The 17,229-nt window shown below is 45.5% G+C and overlaps 1 protein-coding gene across 1 annotated transcript in view; it reads right to left on the bottom strand.

The window, feature by feature from the left end:
* The window catches only part of LOC8031031 (putative phosphoenolpyruvate synthase), a 382,894-nt gene that overhangs the window by 46,807 nt on the left and 318,858 nt on the right, over positions 1 to 17,229 (bottom strand). The window contains exons 36-39 of the mRNA XM_040212580.3: positions 14,539 to 14,702; positions 12,541 to 12,619; positions 12,043 to 12,097; positions 2,680 to 2,756 (exon numbers count right to left, since the gene is read on the bottom strand). Coding sequence (XP_040068514.2) covers positions 2,680 to 2,756; positions 12,043 to 12,097; positions 12,541 to 12,619; positions 14,539 to 14,702 — 375 coding nt within the window. The remainder of the gene's footprint in view (positions 1 to 2,679; positions 2,757 to 12,042; positions 12,098 to 12,540; positions 12,620 to 14,538; positions 14,703 to 17,229) is intronic.

The following is a 17,229-nucleotide window of genomic DNA, read 5'->3' as shown; positions in this document are numbered from 1 at the left end:
CAGAATCGATATCCATTTTACTCAAAAATGCGAATCCTCCACCGCGCTTTGAAATGCGGTTTAAAACGTTTGTATCATGTTAGAGTAAGCGAAAAACATGCCAGTCATCGTTATACCAGGTCTCAGTAAACAATATAATATCAAAAAGAACATGGTACTGATTAAACAGAAATGCAATGTCCGCTTTTTTGTTTACTGCGGATTGCGTTTTTAAATTAAAAAAACAAATTGTATGTGAACTATACTATTTCTCGATGAAAGCTTTCACCTCCTACGAAAGTAGAGACTGAAAGGACGTACTCTAAACATCGGGATTCCTTTTTGTGGAATGGGATACACCGAACAATTAATAGATACGTTGATGCATGTCGTCTCTGCCAAATAATCAATACCCCCACGACCAGCCTATTCGATCCCCTATCGCCTATTTGGCCACCCGATTGCCCTATTCACGCAATTGGTATAGAGTTCATGGGACCTTTCCTTACATCCACAACCAAATAGCTTTAGACAATTGCAGCTGTTGACTACTTGATCCGTTAAGCACACAGAAGCTGTGCCGGTCGCCACTGCACGAGAAGTGACCGACTTCTCTCTTCACTGTATGGTTTTGCCCCCTGGTGCTCCACAGATCGCTATAAGCGACTGCGGCAGCCCGTTTGTCTATAAGGTTCTTGACGAGGTTTTTCGGCTGGCTAGCACCCCTTGCAGGGTAACAAGGGCCTACCATCCTCAACCTAATGGAATAACGCAGCGGCTAAATCACACTTTTACTACCATGCTTTCTATGATGGGACACAAAGTCACAGCGATTGGAACTCCATATTCTCATTCATCACTTACGTGGACAACGCCGCACGCCAGGCTACTACACGATTTTCGCAAAATTTTTCTTTTCCGCCAGTGACTCACTGAAAACCTTGGACCCCCCACAATTGTGTTATTTATACTCACCCCTTCCCAAAGCGCTTCTGATATCAGCCTCTGAGCTGCGGAGGCCCGTCAAATCGCCCGCTACGATACCCTTAGATCACAACAGCACCAAATCTTTCGTGCAGTGGCTCACCCCAATGTCTCGTAGATGATTGGTGACGAGATTTTGATTTTAACCACACTCCGGTCAAGTAGGAAGCAGGTCAAGCAAGCTTATGTACACATTTGTTTGACCCGTAGCGAATTATCGGCCGCAATTCTTCAACAAACTGCGAAGTCGTCCCAGTACCACCACGCCGTGACCGTTCACTCGAGAGCGACTGACGTCGTGTATATAACCTATATGAGGCGCTACTATCATCCCAACCACAATAACTAGCAATCCATTGTCTGCCGGTTGGCCAGCACTCTTTCCCCCGAGGGTGCAGCGAGCAAATACATCACTAAAGGAATACAGGCAACTCCTCACTAACACAATGGGCTCCTTAGGATGGAGGCTTAGGCGATTAAGCTATTCATCACTTAAAGGTAGCAGCGCAAAGGTTGTCTCACAGACTCGCACACAAAAAAAAAAAAATGTGCATGTGGTTTGAGTGTGTGAGCCAATTCTTGCGCTGTCGCCTATAAGTCAACAATAGGCTCGACACAGACTGGATCTGGGCCTTTCGAATGACTGGATGTGTCGCAGCATCGTGTTTTTTTTCTTTCTGTTAGGCTGGTAACCAAATTCATCTCTCGGGTTAGCGTTTTCGATATCGAGCGCGTGTTTGTTGTGCGCGCTGTTCAGTTGTGACGTCCTGTTTCTTCTTTTAATGTAAAAGAAACCTTAAAATTACTTTTTATTAAATTACCAGGAACATACACGCCGCATTCGCTTAATGTCTCATCCGGTTCTACCAACTTTGAACTGGGCGCGACGTCTGTTAGTAGCACAAACAAGTTGTGACCTACCCGCTAAGCGGGTGTAGTAGTAGCATACTGAAGCGGGTTTTCGAAATTACATGATGCAGCTTTGAAGCTGCCAATTACATTAATTATTGTAAGGGTATGGATGAGCTTGATTTACCGTAATCACGCTTTACATTTGTGCTTTTGTGGGCAGTTAAACACTTAGGTATTTGGTAATGTGACAGTCGCCAGAGCACCTGACGGTCAGAAAAAGGACCGATTCATCACCTGGTTACACTCGTGTCGTGTGCTTTACGTCGGAGAGGCTGAAGCAGCCAAGACACGATGGGAAGCTTCGATGATTGCATTGCGCTGTCTAATGCCTAATGGAAATGAGCGGAGTGTACTGTATTCCCTCTAACAAAGTATTTGATGCGAGGAAGAACAATAGGGTCGGAAAGAGAAAATGTCAGAAGAATGGCCATGCTGGAATTTGGACCCGGCAACGACTGCCACACCCTCAATACGATAATCCTTGTGGCACTGCACAAATTACATTAAACCATCTCACAATATAGCTGCTCTTATATTGTTTAAACATTGGCAGCGACCGAAAAGACAAGCTACTTTAGAATTATTTGCTTTCCAGAATTCAAAATGTTTGTGTAAACGTCTGAGAAGACTGTCTATAAGTAGAATAATGGTGAACTTTTCGAAAAGTTCCAAGATTCGCTAAACCGGTCCAATCTGTTCGACGTCGACCTTAGGTTCGAAGAACACCCGGGACAGACCATGTTGTGACTGCAGCGCCTGGTTTCACTTGCAACGTTTTGCCCTGCAGTGCAAACGCCCGCTTACCTGAATACAGTGTGCGGCATCCAAAGTCTTGACAACTCTTGCAGGAGCCGTGACACTGCCGCGGCTCACCGGAGTTCCTGCGTTTCCAACTCCTTATTAGTCGCCGGAAAGGTGAACATGTCAATGACAGTATTCACGTTCCATTTGGAGCAGGACATTGTTTTTTTAGTTGTGTTGAACGACGTTTTACGTTATGAATTTCAACGCGTTTCACTTGTAGCGCGGGGTTTAAATCGGACACAATTTATTACCGTTTTTGAGAAAAAATTGGAACTGTGAAAACAGAAGGTCTGCAGCGTTGGCGTTTGAACGTCCCGAGCAAAAAGCAGCTAGAGGACAAGGCCCTGCAAACGTCATCACAAGTGGGTATACGGGCCTCGCAATGTCTTAAAACGAGCCCGACGGTAGGACGCGGCTTCACCAAGACATCTGCCGCTTCTCTGCGACTCTCGTGGAGCGTGTTTGCCGCTTGGGATGGGGTCCACTAAGGAAGACGTAATGCGCAGACCTTGTCTTCTAAGTGGTCAACATTACTGCAGCATGTAACGAAACGCTTGTAAGGCACTTAGACTGCCTGCAAAAATTGATTTCTGAGCGTACCGCGCTGAAATTTACTACAGAGGTGTAAGCAGGTAATAAAAACTTACAGTGAAAAAAAAAATAGAAAATGAACTGACCTTGCTCTGAAGAAAAAAATGAACAAAATAGAAACCTTTTCTGGGCAATCTACGCCGCCACCTCGAAGACGATTCACGACTAGGGAGGAATTGTAGCACAGTGGTGAGTTAGCCTACTTAGTGTTGCATTTTAAAAGGGTATAAACAGCGCAAAAAGACACGGACAGGGAAGATGTACACACACAGAGCACTGAGGGCGAACATGGTGAACAATGAAAAGATTTCAAGGCAAAAGAAATGAATTGTAGCACTGGGGTAAGTTGAGCTAGTTGGTGCTGCATTTTAAAAGGATAATACAGCGCAAAAAGACACGGACAGGAAAACTGTACTGACACAGAGCGCTAACGGCGAACATGGTGAAGAATTGTTGAACATTTGAACAACAAACGCATTCCTCAAAGCAGTGAAGCCAAAGGAGGATTGCCGACGACAGATGGCGTTCACTGCGGCGGTTCTGTTTGGGGCTTTGGAGTGGAGCGGACTTATTTTCCGAAGGCGTGCTAAGCTAAGTGCATTTAGTGTTTTCCTTGTGAATTTGGTTCTAGCGTGCATGGAGTAGTTTGCATAGATTTAGGAAGTGCTATGATAGGAAGTTAGGCTACTTTAGGCTGCCGGGAGGCCACTAGCAAGTAAGGCTAGAGTAGGGCTTTGGTTTGATTTATGGCGGAATTTTCTTTTCTTCTTGCGTGCATGAAGTAGTCCGTACAAATTTTAAAAACCGCTAAGTTAGTTTAAGGCGCTGGGAGTCCACTAGCAACAAACGCTGGCGTAGGGCTTTGACCTTGTTTTACTTTCGGGCAATTCTTTTGTTGCGTTTTGTATGCTTAACTTGGTTGGAGGTAGATAGGTGCTGTGGTTCGACGTTGGAAGAGCTACAAAGGGTGTGAGGACCTAGTGTCGTGAAGTAAGTGCATGCGGTGGGTGCATCTAGATGAGACAGATTTTAGGACCTTAGCGAAGGCGGGGGAGGGTCGCTTGGTTTGCCGAATCTGCAAGAGGGTAGGGTAAGGATTTAAGCTGAAAGAATGGGAGTGCGCAGCTTGGGTTGAGGAGGTAAAGCGGGAGCCTAAAGTAGAGTGAGAAAAGCAGGTGGTCCTGGTGACTTTGGTTCAGATGCTAATTAAGACGGAGGAACTCAAGGTAGAGTTTCAGGAGCTCGTCAGTGAATGGGGAGTAAAGTTAGAGCTCTTGGTACGCGAGCTCAGTGAGGAGCGGGAGAAGCGGGTGGAGCTTGAGAGGCTGGTGGAGGAGGTCAAGAAGAAGGAAATATGAAATGCTGGGTTAGAGCAGCGTAAAGGGAAGTGCGAGGACAAGGTGGAGAGCATGGGAAGCGAGTTTAATGAGGAGCGTGAGAAGCGGGCTGACCTTGAGATTCAGGTGGAGGAGCTCAGGAAGGGGGAAACGTTAAAGGCTTAGATGGGGCAGCGTAAGAGGGAGTGAGAGGCAGGAATGCAGCAGTGGGAAGAGGGGCGACAGCGAACGTAGCGGGTATGGGCAGTTTCAAGGAAAGAAAGAGTTAGTAAACAAGTGGAATTCAGCGGTACGGGAGAGGCTCCTCGACCGTACAGTGCCGTAGTGGCGCAGGTTTTCAGCTGGACAGCAAAGGAGACGGTGGTAAACCGGGAGCCACAAAGCAAGTGAGGTAGCACAGATAGTTTGAGGGAGTCAGCCGCAAGAAAGAGAGCGAGGGAAAGAGGGTGAAGTCAGGCAGTTCGATGCTACGAGGATACGGGTGGTAGGAGACTCGAACATAGCAAGGGTTAAGGAGGATCTGCTCACCAGTCTGAAAGAGGACGGGAGGGTAAACGGAGTCGCCCAGTCAGGAAAGTGCCCCATGACGCTATGACCAAAGCTAAGGAAGAGCTCTGGGGTCACATGGAAAGAGAGAATCTAGTAGTAGCACATGCGGGACTCAATGACGTGTTGAAAAGAGGGAGCCAGCACTTCGGCAGACACAGAGAGATTTGGGTACGTAAGCTGAAGGAGGTCTTTAAAAGGTTGCATATGTAAATATGCACTATCCCAGAGGTCAGGGGACAGTCTTCTTAGACAAAACAAAAACGGGTAATGGAAGCTAACCGGGTCATTAGGGGGATGAGCCGACGACTTGAATACGGCGTAATAATAATAAACAGGGTGGTGAATAAGTCTCGCTGAGACCCTTTTGCATGAGGCATCTACTTCAGTGGAGCCTCAAGTAGCACGGCAGCGGTAGGATTGGATCTTACGCCGTAATTGTTTGGGGGTCCCGGAACCTTGAGTGAGCCGGTGTAGATGAAGTTGTACTAGGACAAAAGCCAGAGTAAGCTAGATAGAATGTGTAAAAAGTAAAAGCAAGGAACTTGGGTGCAAAGATAGATCACATATAGCATACTTAAGAACAACTAAGACAAGAGAATTTGGTGGTATATGGGTTGTTGAAACGCATCTTAGAGATGCGGAACAACCCTCTGGCAATCGAGATTATCATGGGGAGCAATGCTATAGAGCGGAGGACAGCAGAAGAAAAGGCGGGATTGGAGCATTAAAAAGAAATGCAAATTGGCATAGAGCCAGAGAAGAATGCACGGATATTTTATGGCTAAAAGGGGCTTTAGCAGGTGATTTTTGTACTTATGGAAATGAGTAGATGCTAAAGAGGAGAACAGTAAAAATGATATAATTTACGTCAAAATATATTATTGAACTAGGACAGTGATTCTCAAATAAAGGTCCGCGAAGCCCTGCCTCACCAATCAAGGCGGCAATAAAACTTTTTTTTTTAGATTGAGAGGAAACGTTCGAATTTTCGGTTAAATTTTTTTTGTGTAAGTCAGTGAGAGAAGTCTACTTCACACTAGACCTTAGTTATATCCATTCATTAAATTACTATCATAATTAACCTACACGTTACCCTTCCTTTCACCACGAACGGAGGGTTTTCCATCACCTCCGCCGATCCACAAGGAGTCCGCGAAACATCAGTGGTTGAGAACCACTGAACTTGGAGAACATAACGAAGTATTTATCCCAAGGGACATAAGTGTTCATCTAGAGGACCTGGATAGGTACACATATTTAAGAGATTCATATTCAGACAAACACCCCCTAGGCGTTTGTGTAAAGAAAACTCTTTTTGCATTTTTTAGCAGGAATCATGGTACTTGGAGATGTACGAAAGACATGGCTTATATTTATGCAATACAGGTAAGAAGTGCAACGGGCTTTTAACATGGCGAACGGGTAATTCACATTCTACGGTAGATTATGTACTCTCTTCAAATATAATGTACAGTAGGCTATAGACAATAAAAATAGATGAATAGGGTTCAAAAAGCCTAAGTAGTGGTCACAAACGAATTAAGCTGATCATTACTAGGGAAGGAAACGCAGGGACGGAGCAAGACAAATTATCAGATCAATCATTTTACACAAAAAAGCAGTTGGAAATAGTTCTTAAGCAAATAGAAAATATAATCTCTGGAGTCACTCTAACGGATTTGAGTTACATAACGCTAACTAAGCAATTTGAACAAGAGCTGTCTAAAATATGCAATAAAAGGAGGAGAAAACGAAGACGCAAACTGAAGAGCTGGTCGGATGATGGCGTAAAGAGGGCAATAGAGAAACGCCAACAAGCTTTTAGAGAGCACAGATGTTCCGAATGTAATGGGGAACCAGAAAGTGAGGCAAACGAAAACTGGGATAGAGTCATGAAAATAGACGGGAGGCATCCTGCTTGAATAATGAAAAAGACTCAGAGGGCTGGAGTCGCCGTGGCTGTCTAAAGTAAATAAAAAAAGGTAGAAAGGTAATCAGGAAGCTTTGAATTCACTTGAACTTATTAATTCATAAAACAAATTCAGAGGATAAACATATTCTCATGCCTTAGGGTAATCAATTTGAAGGAGATGAGGCAATGTAATATATAGAAACAGTAATGACAGAATTCATGCAGCAAGGATACATAGGAGGGGCCTCAGCAGTGGAGGATAGTTCAAGAACTAATGTTGAAGCTATCGGACAGAAAGAAATGGAAAGAGCAGAACGGAGAATTCTAACGGTCCATCAACAGGTGCAGATTGTATACCAATGAAGTTGATAAAGCAATCAGGACCCAAATCTAAGGAAGCGTTAAAAAAGCAGTAAGTAGCATTATCATAAAGGGAACTGTCCCGAAACAATAAAGGCTAAGGGGAATGAGTTTAATATACCAGGGAAAGGGGGACAAAGCTGATGTAAGTACCTATCGTCCCATAACAGTAACATCAGCAGTCATTAAACCAGCGTATCAAGGTAGCAGAAAATGAAGATAGACCGTTCTGTTTAGCTTTTTTAGATATAAAAGGGGCTTATGAGAATGTCATTGAAAACAATTTGTCGAACATAATGGGGAGATTAGATGTGGACGACGGAATATTGAAAATTTTAAGTGGTATTTACCAAGACCACAAGGTGTTAATAATATGGGAAGGAAAAAGAACAAAGACAATAGACAGAAAACGAGGTCTTAGACAGGGATGCCCTTTGTCGCCATTGTTGTTCATGTGCTATCTCCAAGAATTAGAGAAGTTTAAAACAACACTCTTGGTTTTAACCTTTTTTACGAAAGAAAGGACAAAATATCAAACAGTCATTATGCTGTGTGCTGATGATATAGTGGTAATGGCCTATAGCAACATAGAGCTTCATTCGGCAGTGAATATATGTGGCGCAGAGGTCCACAGGTTAGGCTTGGAATACAGTAGTGACAAATCAGCGGTCATGGTGTTCAATGATGACGGAATCGCAGAGCCAAAAATAAAAGGGTTAGACGTCGAACATCTCGACAAGTAGAACTTTCTACGAGTATAAACTAACGAGAGCACAGAGAACCTCAATGAACATGCAAAATATGTAACTGTTCAGAGCAAGAGAAATGCAGCTGTAATGAAAAATAGAGAAATGTGGAGCTATAATAGGTATGACGCAGTGAGGGATATCTGGAAAAGAGTTATGGCTTCAAGCATAACTTGTTCAAATGCAGCTTTGTGCTTAAAACTGGACGTCCAGACAAGGCTAAAAATAAAGCAACGTGGAGTAGGTAGATTGTCTCGAGAGCACATGGTAAAACACCGAACCAAGGTGAACAGGGCGATACGGGTTGGTCCTCTTTCGAGGGCAAAGAACCTAGGAGTAACATAGTATTTAAGGATAGGCTGAAAGAAACAGATGCAGAACGACAGCACAAAGAGTTCTTAGCTATTTACAGATGAGAACCGTCTAGACAAAATGTAGGAATTGTACTATAGAACTTAAATTGCATATTGGATAGGGTCTCGCATCGCAAGTTACTGCATAAATTGAAGCAAATGTTGGGCAATGATCGACTACTGAGGAAGATAGACTCATACTTTACGAATCGTAAACAGTTTGTGTGTGTAGGCAATGCTGAACCAATAATGTTACCTATTCTTTCTGGGTTGCCCCAGGCCTCGGTACTCGGACCGTTGCTCTTTTTGTTTTTTATCAATGACTGCGAGTTGATAAGCCCTCGATTCTGTGCCGTTTTTTTTTTGCTGATGATTGTGTACTGTTTTAAAATATACCGTGTGTATCTAACCAAAAATGCTTAGAGGTGAGTATTCAAATGATTTCGTTGTGGTGTCAAAAATGGCTAATGGATCTGAATGTCAAAAAAATGGGTGCAGATGTCAGTTACACTGAAGAACGTGCCTATCTTCCTTTCTTATTCTATTCATTAAAATGTCTTAGAAGTGTTTATGAATACAAGTATCTGGGTGTTAATATCGCACCCAACGTAAGCTGGGCTAGTCATATTGAGCAGATTGTCACAAAAGCGTAAGGTAAATTGTGGCCGCTACGTAGGAAACTGTGTCACTGTACTCCTGAGACAATGCTGACGGCCTATAAATCGCTGATTCGTCCTTTGCTGCAATATGCTGACGTTGTATGGGACCCGCACTCGCAACCGCTCATTGACCAATTGGAAGGCCTTAAAAACTCGCGTAGGTTTATTTACAAGTCATACGGCAAAGATTCAGACGTGTCACCGTTGTATACCGCCTCCGGCGTGTCTATATTATCATGTCGTAGGAAAGTAAAGCGTTTGAAATTTTTGCATAATATAATGCGTAATAAAGCTGCTTTAAATTCTGATGATTATTTGCAGAATAACGCGAGCCGTGATACAAGGCAGAAGCACGAGAATTCGCACCTTGAGTTCCGATGTAGAAAATATGTTTTTAAATCCTCCTGTTTTCCTCGTTCTCTTTGTGAGTGGAACGAGTTGCCACCAAGTGGGACGGCGATTGCTTCTACCGCTTTATTTGCGAGAGCAGTTTATGCAGTTTTTTCTGCGACCAATGACTATGCTACTTGTTAATTGTTGTTTGTTCATTTAACGCATTGATGCTTTTTGATGTTGTCTATCATGCCTTGGCCCTCAAAAGTTGGGCGGCATTATTCTCAAATGAATAAATAAAAAAATAAAAATAAAATATCGGCAGTAGGAGGGAGGGGGGGGGTGAAAAAATAAAGGTTAAGAAGAGAGTACTAAAGAAATTGAAAGGGAAATATGGGAAGCAGGCATGCAGACTAAATCCGTCTTTGAAATTTACAGATAATTTCAGAAGCACATTACTAAGAAACCTATACTATAATATTAAGGTCTGCTAGTTGGATATGCATATTAAAATAAATAGCGGGAACGTCAATTATACAGTGACGGAACAAGCCCTTGTTCCGTCGGTGTGTACTTGACCTTCGTGCCATTTATCTGTAATAAGAAACCCATCTTCGACAATTGTAGGAGGAGCTCCTTGTTGTTCGAGGTAAGGACGGGAGTGTGACGGAATAAGGCACATAGAGCTAGATATCGAGGAGTAGATTCGGCGTGTGGAGCTTGTGAAGAGGAGTTGACGGCTGAGTACTTGACAATTTACTGTAAGAGGCTTCTACCTTCAGTAGCTGAAGAAGCGACTAATTAAAAAAAAAAAAAAAGCACTGGCATTTAGCGATTGTGATGGGAAAATAGACACGGGAAGGCAGAAACAGCCAAGAAGAAATTATATGACTGGTGGCGTAGGTCGAAGGAAGGAGGAATGTTTTTTTATTCCCGTCCGGGCGACCCTTAGTGCGGAAGGGGCGTGCACCCGGCTGCATAGAGTCGCCCCCGTCGTAAAGATCATAGCTTTTAAGGACAAAACTCTGGATATATAACTCTATGTGAATTAAATGTTGGGAGAAAGAAAACAAAGCACTGGCTAGGTGAGTAAAGCCGCCGTCCGATTCAAAGGGATCAGCTTCATCCATTCATCCATTCATCCATCGATCCATCCATCCATCCGAGAGCCTGGCGCAGGCCTATTCAGATTATGATAATGGCTGATCCCGCAAAAGAACCCCTATCGGCCGTGCTCCGAGCGCTTCCTCGAAGAGGCGTACGCCATCCGTCTGCAGCACTTCCCCCTACGCGTGCATCGTGTGCGATGTGGATGCGTAGACTCCCAGGGCCCGTTTGCTCGAAGCTGGTTAACTAACCGCGGTTAACCGGATTTCCCTACGAGGGGGAATTTGGCTCACGTGACCGGCAGAGTAAGGACGGCGGGGAAACATGGCGGTGTCCCGGTGAGTGAGCGCCGCTCTCTTTGGAACTAATACGTCGTAGTAGCTGCAGTTAGCGGGCGCGTTAGTCACCAATGAATGGTGCAGGAGGTTTTCGCGTTGCCTAACCTCACTTAAAACGCAAAACATGAGCAATGACCTCGCCGCATTTTTTAGATATACAGGGTGTCACAAAGGAAAATTTACACTGTCTTTTTTACCGCAAAAATAAACTAGGCATCGCCGAACGCTCATTTTCCGCCCAAAGATAGAGCTAGAGGTCACAACCAGATGCCAAAGTTTCAGCCCGATCCGATAACTTAATCAAAAGTTAGACGTGATTTTCTGAAAATTTCAATGGGGAAAATGGCGGCCGACGGAGTTTTCAAACACATGGGGCTCTATGGCGTCAGAAACCGAAAACGGGCAAAACTGGGCTCCATTTTCCCATCGGAACTTTTTAGAAAACCACTTATAACTTTTGATTAAGTTATCGGATCAGGCTGAAACTGCGGCATCTGGTTGCAGAGCCTTTTATACTGAGAGAGTTTGGCCTTCTTAAGGAGATTTTGACAGTCTGACAACCACAGCAGCGTAGTCTGACAACCGGGGGATGACTACTTCCGTCCGCCATATTGTGGCTCTGACTCATAGGAACTCTACGCGATTTCTCAGGAACGAACAAGACAAAGAAGTAACGCCATATTGTGTTATCGCGAAATCCGCTTGTTCTATTTCATATAGATATTTCAGCTGGTTCTACATTTGTACAAACTGTTTATATGTGCGTTCGTCATTCATTAAAACATGATGTATAATGCGGAGAAAATCTTGGAATGTGGCCATTTTAGAAGCGGGCCGAATCTGTGTTTAGCAGATATAAAAAAATCACAATAAAATTGAATACATGAAATTCTTTTATAAATATTTGCCACACGCGGACCATTCACCTCCAAGGTGCCCCCTAGAACCACGACCAGGGTGGCTAATAAATTAAGAAGGCGTCCTTGCACTCACTATTAAAAGCGAGGACGTCTACCACGCGCTTGGCCCTTTTTGTTAGAGCCCCTATCACCAACCAAGTTCAAGCAGTTCAACACACCTTTAACGCAGCTGGGATCTCGTGGGCCTTGAGGTTCTGCGCCCGGGCTTCCCACCTGCAACCGGATGAACGCTCGTCACTCTGGGTCCTTCTGAGGCCAAGACTCCGGAAACTATGATGCATAGAACGTATCACCGACTGGCGTGTTTACTCCGTCCTCAAAAGCGGTCCCTCGACTTCCGCCTGAATACGTCACAGAAGGGTCATGCCGTTGCTTTTCGCCATCCTGGCGGTGGAATAGTAGCAGAGGTGTATGAGGCAGACGCTTGTTCTGCTGCAGGTCACTCTCCAGCTAGACAATCTACTGAAACCGAAGCCGACAGGATGTGGGAGTCCTGGATGATAGTGACCCTTGCGTTCACTCGCCGTGTCATCCCACAGCATGGCATTTTGACTCCCGCGACGCAATTTCTCGCCACTTCTTGACCCCTTCGGTGCACGGGTGGGATAGGATGGTAAACACGCTAGTCGAAGACACGCCACCGTAGTAAAACTCACGGGACAGGGGACGCCACGCACGATGTCCGGGAAGCGCAGCTGGCCCAGAGCCGGGTGAATCCGGTTCCTGCGGATGGCTCTGCAGTAAACAACGATAATTTACGTTGGCAGATATTAGTGTTTTTTTCGGGCGTTATCCGGTGTTGTTTAGACGCGAAGAACCCTCGTGACCGGGTAGAGAGATTGGTAGCGCTGCTGCACGCGAGAGACGACAGTGATGGGGGAGAGTGACAGTGAGGCCAGTTAAATGAACACGTTACTAGGGTCTTGGCAAAGATCCAATGGCCTTGCGTCTTTTGTATAGTTGAAACGCGCGCAGCCTCGGGGTCTTTGAAAACCCGTCGAGACAGCCGCCTGCTCTGCTCTCTCGGCCAATCCGGTATCTCGGTGCGTGGGCGGCAGCCCTCTCCCAGGCAAGCCGCCAGCGTCGAGTGGGAATAGAAGAAGCTTAACACACGCGGCAACAAGAACGGGAATGAAGATTCAATTCGATCACGCAACACACTGTAGAAGACGCCAAATTAACCCAACGAAGCCTGAACAGAAGTACAGAGGGCCTTTTGTTATGACACAGGTTCTTTCGTCCGACACCTATTGCCGTGTGTGAAGAGCTGAGTCAGCAGCGTGCTCGACTCCCACGCCGCTGGCTGGGGTTTGATCCCCGCCAACGCTTGTTTCCTTTATCTTTTGTTTGCATGACTGGATAGTTCCTGGTGACTCGAGAAATATTTTTGTTTGTTCGAGCTCTGAAAGTTCTAGATACCCACGCGGGGCTTACAATAGGAGCTTCGCATGACTGCTTGAGTCAGTGGTCTTTCCGTCGCCGTCGAAGTATCTACGGTCTTTGGTACTTTATGTTTCTCGGCGCAAGTTCACCGCATTGAACGTTTATTTGAAGTGCTATTAATCACGTTTATGTTTTTATTCGTAACAATATCGCGTCACTGAGCCAGACAAGACTAAAGCCTCCAGATTTGCAACTACAGCGCATATTTATCAGCTGAAAGGCCCGACGTTGATTAACGGGCGGGCGCACTTGGAGGACGACGACATATCATCGCCAGAAGAGATAGAATCCTCCAAGGCGGAAGTTAAAGTCCAGCTGCAAAATGAACGCATTTACAACTGCACAGTTTTGGCCTATATATTTCTTTTTGTGTGTGCATGTTGCAAGTTGCAAGCCGTGCATTCGAGCTTTATTTTCGTATTAATGTAGGTGTATCCCCGAAGCTTGCAGTATCATAATTTTGTTCGGTCTTCTTTTTGTCGTTAACAAGGACATTAACGGCGTCAGGACGCCCGAGTGTAAGCGAGTGCCCATGTTTTGCCATTTTGCTTTTATTTCTTCAAACGTGCTCCCAAATGTACGAAAGAGCTGACTGAATACGAAGTGGCTGGTTCTCAAGGCTGGTGTTTGAAGAGTCTCAGCCCCAAGAGAATTCCACTAACTGACTTTCCATTGCTCGTGGCCCTGTGGAGGCGCGGCTGACAGGCACAGGGCCGGCATCGGATGACAGCCGAGCAGAGCGAAAGACAATTGGACCGAGCCAAGGAAGCGTCAGTCGGTGTGCGAGACTCGGAGCGTGGTTTGGGGGCTTCATATTACCCCCGGATCTGTAGTTTCTTTATTTCGTTTATATATGCATGACTATTAAACAAGAAAAGTCTTACTCGACCAGCGTGAACTTTTTTAACAACTTAGAAGGAAAATCGCTAAATTAACTTGCGTGTGACAAAAGGCGATACAATGTGCCTCATCGCGTTTTAGCTAACCATGAAGAATGTTAGCATGGGTGACGCAATGAATTTGCGAAAGCGATCCGTTCCGAGGAAACTTTTGTGCATTGTTTTTGTTTTTAGTTTTTTGTTTTAAAATCAAAATTAGGCAGCATCGCCGGTGTAAACGAGGCACACAACGTACGACTGTGAAATTGTCCATTATAAGTAGGACTAGGATCGTTTGAAGTGATGCAGTTAAGGGCCAGAGTCTGCACTCACTTGAGCACGAGGGCGGCTGACCGCGTGTCCAGCAGACGACGTAGTTCATCGAGTTCCAGGTGGAAGACTAGTCTGGGGTCCGGCAGACGGCCTTCCTGCACCATCTTGCGGCCGAGCTTGATCAGGGCCAGTCGGAAGATGTGGACACTTCGAACCGTGAGCGCCTGGGCGTAACGGGAGCACGAACAATCCCCAGGCTTTTACGTTCCGTCCTATGCACTGAAGGTATGATAGCACTTGATTGGGTTTCTATATCGGGAAGTTGGTGTCACGTGACCCGAGGTCACACATTATGCTGTTTTGATATGACGTTAGATGACGTCAGTTAACGTGACATCAATTTCTGTACAAAATTTAGCGAGGGAATCATTAGGTTGCCGCGACACGGTAACTTCTCGTCATTGTGTCGGGTGACGTCACAGTGTCACGCGATGTCACTGCCTTGCGTGACGTGTCAGTGTCACGTGACCATTTCTCCGCTTATTTAACTAAGAAATCGATGTCGCGTAAATTTGGATAGTGTAATGTCAGGTCACGTGACCACGTCACGCGATGTCATGATATCATGTGACAGCACGACCTGAAACTGACCTCTATTTACCCGCCATATTTAACTGGGAAAATGATGTCACTCGACAATGGGACATCCTGCGCTTCGACCAACATGAGAGGGAACGGCCCATGGAGCTCTCCCACAAGAAGCTATCATGTATAAAACGCTATAAGCCAGGACTAGGCCTCACTATCGCGCATTCTTGCTTCGATGTTCGCATCAATGCGCTTTTTTATAGAGCAGTGGCGTACCTAGGGTGTGGCACGGGGGACGGATGCCCCTGCGCCGCATAAGGGGGGGGGGGGGGGGCGGACCGTCGAGTAACTCTGAAGTATCTCCTGAGTTAGGACTAGACTAAGGGCACCGACAGACTTTGTGATTGTGTTCAGTTGAGTGTACAAAAAAGTGATAAAACTGACTGTGACGAGATCGTAGACCAATTCCCTTCAGCGAAATAAATACAAAATGTTTCGTCGAAATGTTTTAAGCAGTGCCATGTTATATTACTTTCTATTTGATATTTCTTCGGTGAATAGTCGAATGCGGCAAATAAAATGCCAGAAAACTAAAGGGAACGTTTCTGCTGTTGCTCTCTCAATAGTATTTTCTAAGCGTCTTCGTGATTTATGAAGCTGTTATCAAAGCTGCTTGGTTTTTCTGTTCTGTGCGGTTCAGAGTTCCTTGCAACTAATCAATTGTATAAAAATCTTTTTTTTTCCATTGCCGCAAAATATGATTTTGCAGGAGCTTATCTTTGTTTGATATTCTTCTTTGGTTTGTGTGCACTACGATGCATGCAATGGAATGAATGCGCTGTGACAATGTCAGCTCACTTTGGTTAGAGGGCGAGATTTCACGTGCGATCGTCATCATCACGGACTCGAATAAACTATCTCCTCTCAGCCCTATCAGCCCTAGGTACGCTATACTGTTATCCAGTCAACACATCGTAGATGACTCGGGTACAAATTTGTGTGGGAAATTCGACAAAGCTAAGTGCACCCTGCCGCAATTTAAGCGCTGTCAAAGCTGAGCACCCCGGCCGCACTCGTTTTCTAAATTCCCTCGCAAGGTTTTCCCCGAGTATAAACCATTCCGCTAGGGAGTAGGAAGAAAAGAAAATGTCCTCTTTCTTCTCTCCCCGGCGCGTCGTCTGCTCCGTAGACTGGCAGTATGGAACAGGCTGACTGAGGTGCAAGCACGGTTTGAAATTGCGTAATTTCGAAGAGGTGCAAATACGCAAATTTAGATGCGCAAGTTGGCGTCCAATGCTATACCCGATAAAAACGTTAAGTGGATTCAATCACATCAAATCAAATCAAGGTTTATTTGCTGTCACATTTCCTTAGGTGACAACAGGGAAGTTAGGATAAAAAGCTGCTGGGTAGCAGCTTGACGAAGGTCCCAGCCCCCGTACAGTTCAAAACAGCAAAAAGGTAAATAAAAAAAATAAAAAAATGAGGGCCGTTTACAACTCCCTGTAACGCCGAATTGGAGCGCCGCTCTTGAGGAGGAGAATGGAAGGGCACTGAGGGGAGGGTATATTCCTCCTCTCTCCTCCTCCCTCGTTATCCTGCCTGCTACTCCTGAACGAAAGGGCTCCGGTTCGAAGCCGGCCGAAGGACAAGAGATAAGAGTCTTTTAAAATCATTTTTCGGAGTAATGAAAATTCGGATTCGTCCCCCTTGCTCATCCTCTCTGCTCCCCTCCTTTCTCCTCCTCCCCTCTCGGGGGTCGCGTGATCTCGGGGGGGGGGGGGGGGGGTGTCACGTGACCCCCGAACCTTGGGGGGGGGGGGGGGGGGGTTTACGTGACCTGGGAGTGGCGCGTGACCTGGGGGGAGTCACGTGACCTGGGGGGTCACGTGACCTGGGTGTGCACGTGACCTGGGAGGTTCACGTGACCTGGAAGGGTCACGTGACCTCACGGTTACGCCGACGGTGACGTCGGTCAAACCGGAAACGGGCGCATAAGAGCTGCGGTCTAAAAACTATTACATAAATGTAGACACATTTTATACAAATGTTTGGTGAAATGGACATTTTAGGCAAAAAACACAATACCCGACAATAAACCACGAGAGCGGTCAGCAAAATACATAAAGAAAGCACAAAGGTTAAGAAGCAACGCCAGTATTC

Source organism: Ixodes scapularis, unplaced genomic scaffold, assembly GCF_016920785.2.
Source record: "Ixodes scapularis isolate PalLabHiFi unplaced genomic scaffold, ASM1692078v2 PGA_scaffold10__122_contigs__length_95168666, whole genome shotgun sequence".
Classification (NCBI taxonomy): domain Eukaryota; kingdom Metazoa; phylum Arthropoda; class Arachnida; order Ixodida; family Ixodidae; genus Ixodes; species Ixodes scapularis.
Note: the sequence above shows the minus strand (reverse complement) of the source record. Positions and strands in the feature narration are given on the sequence as shown.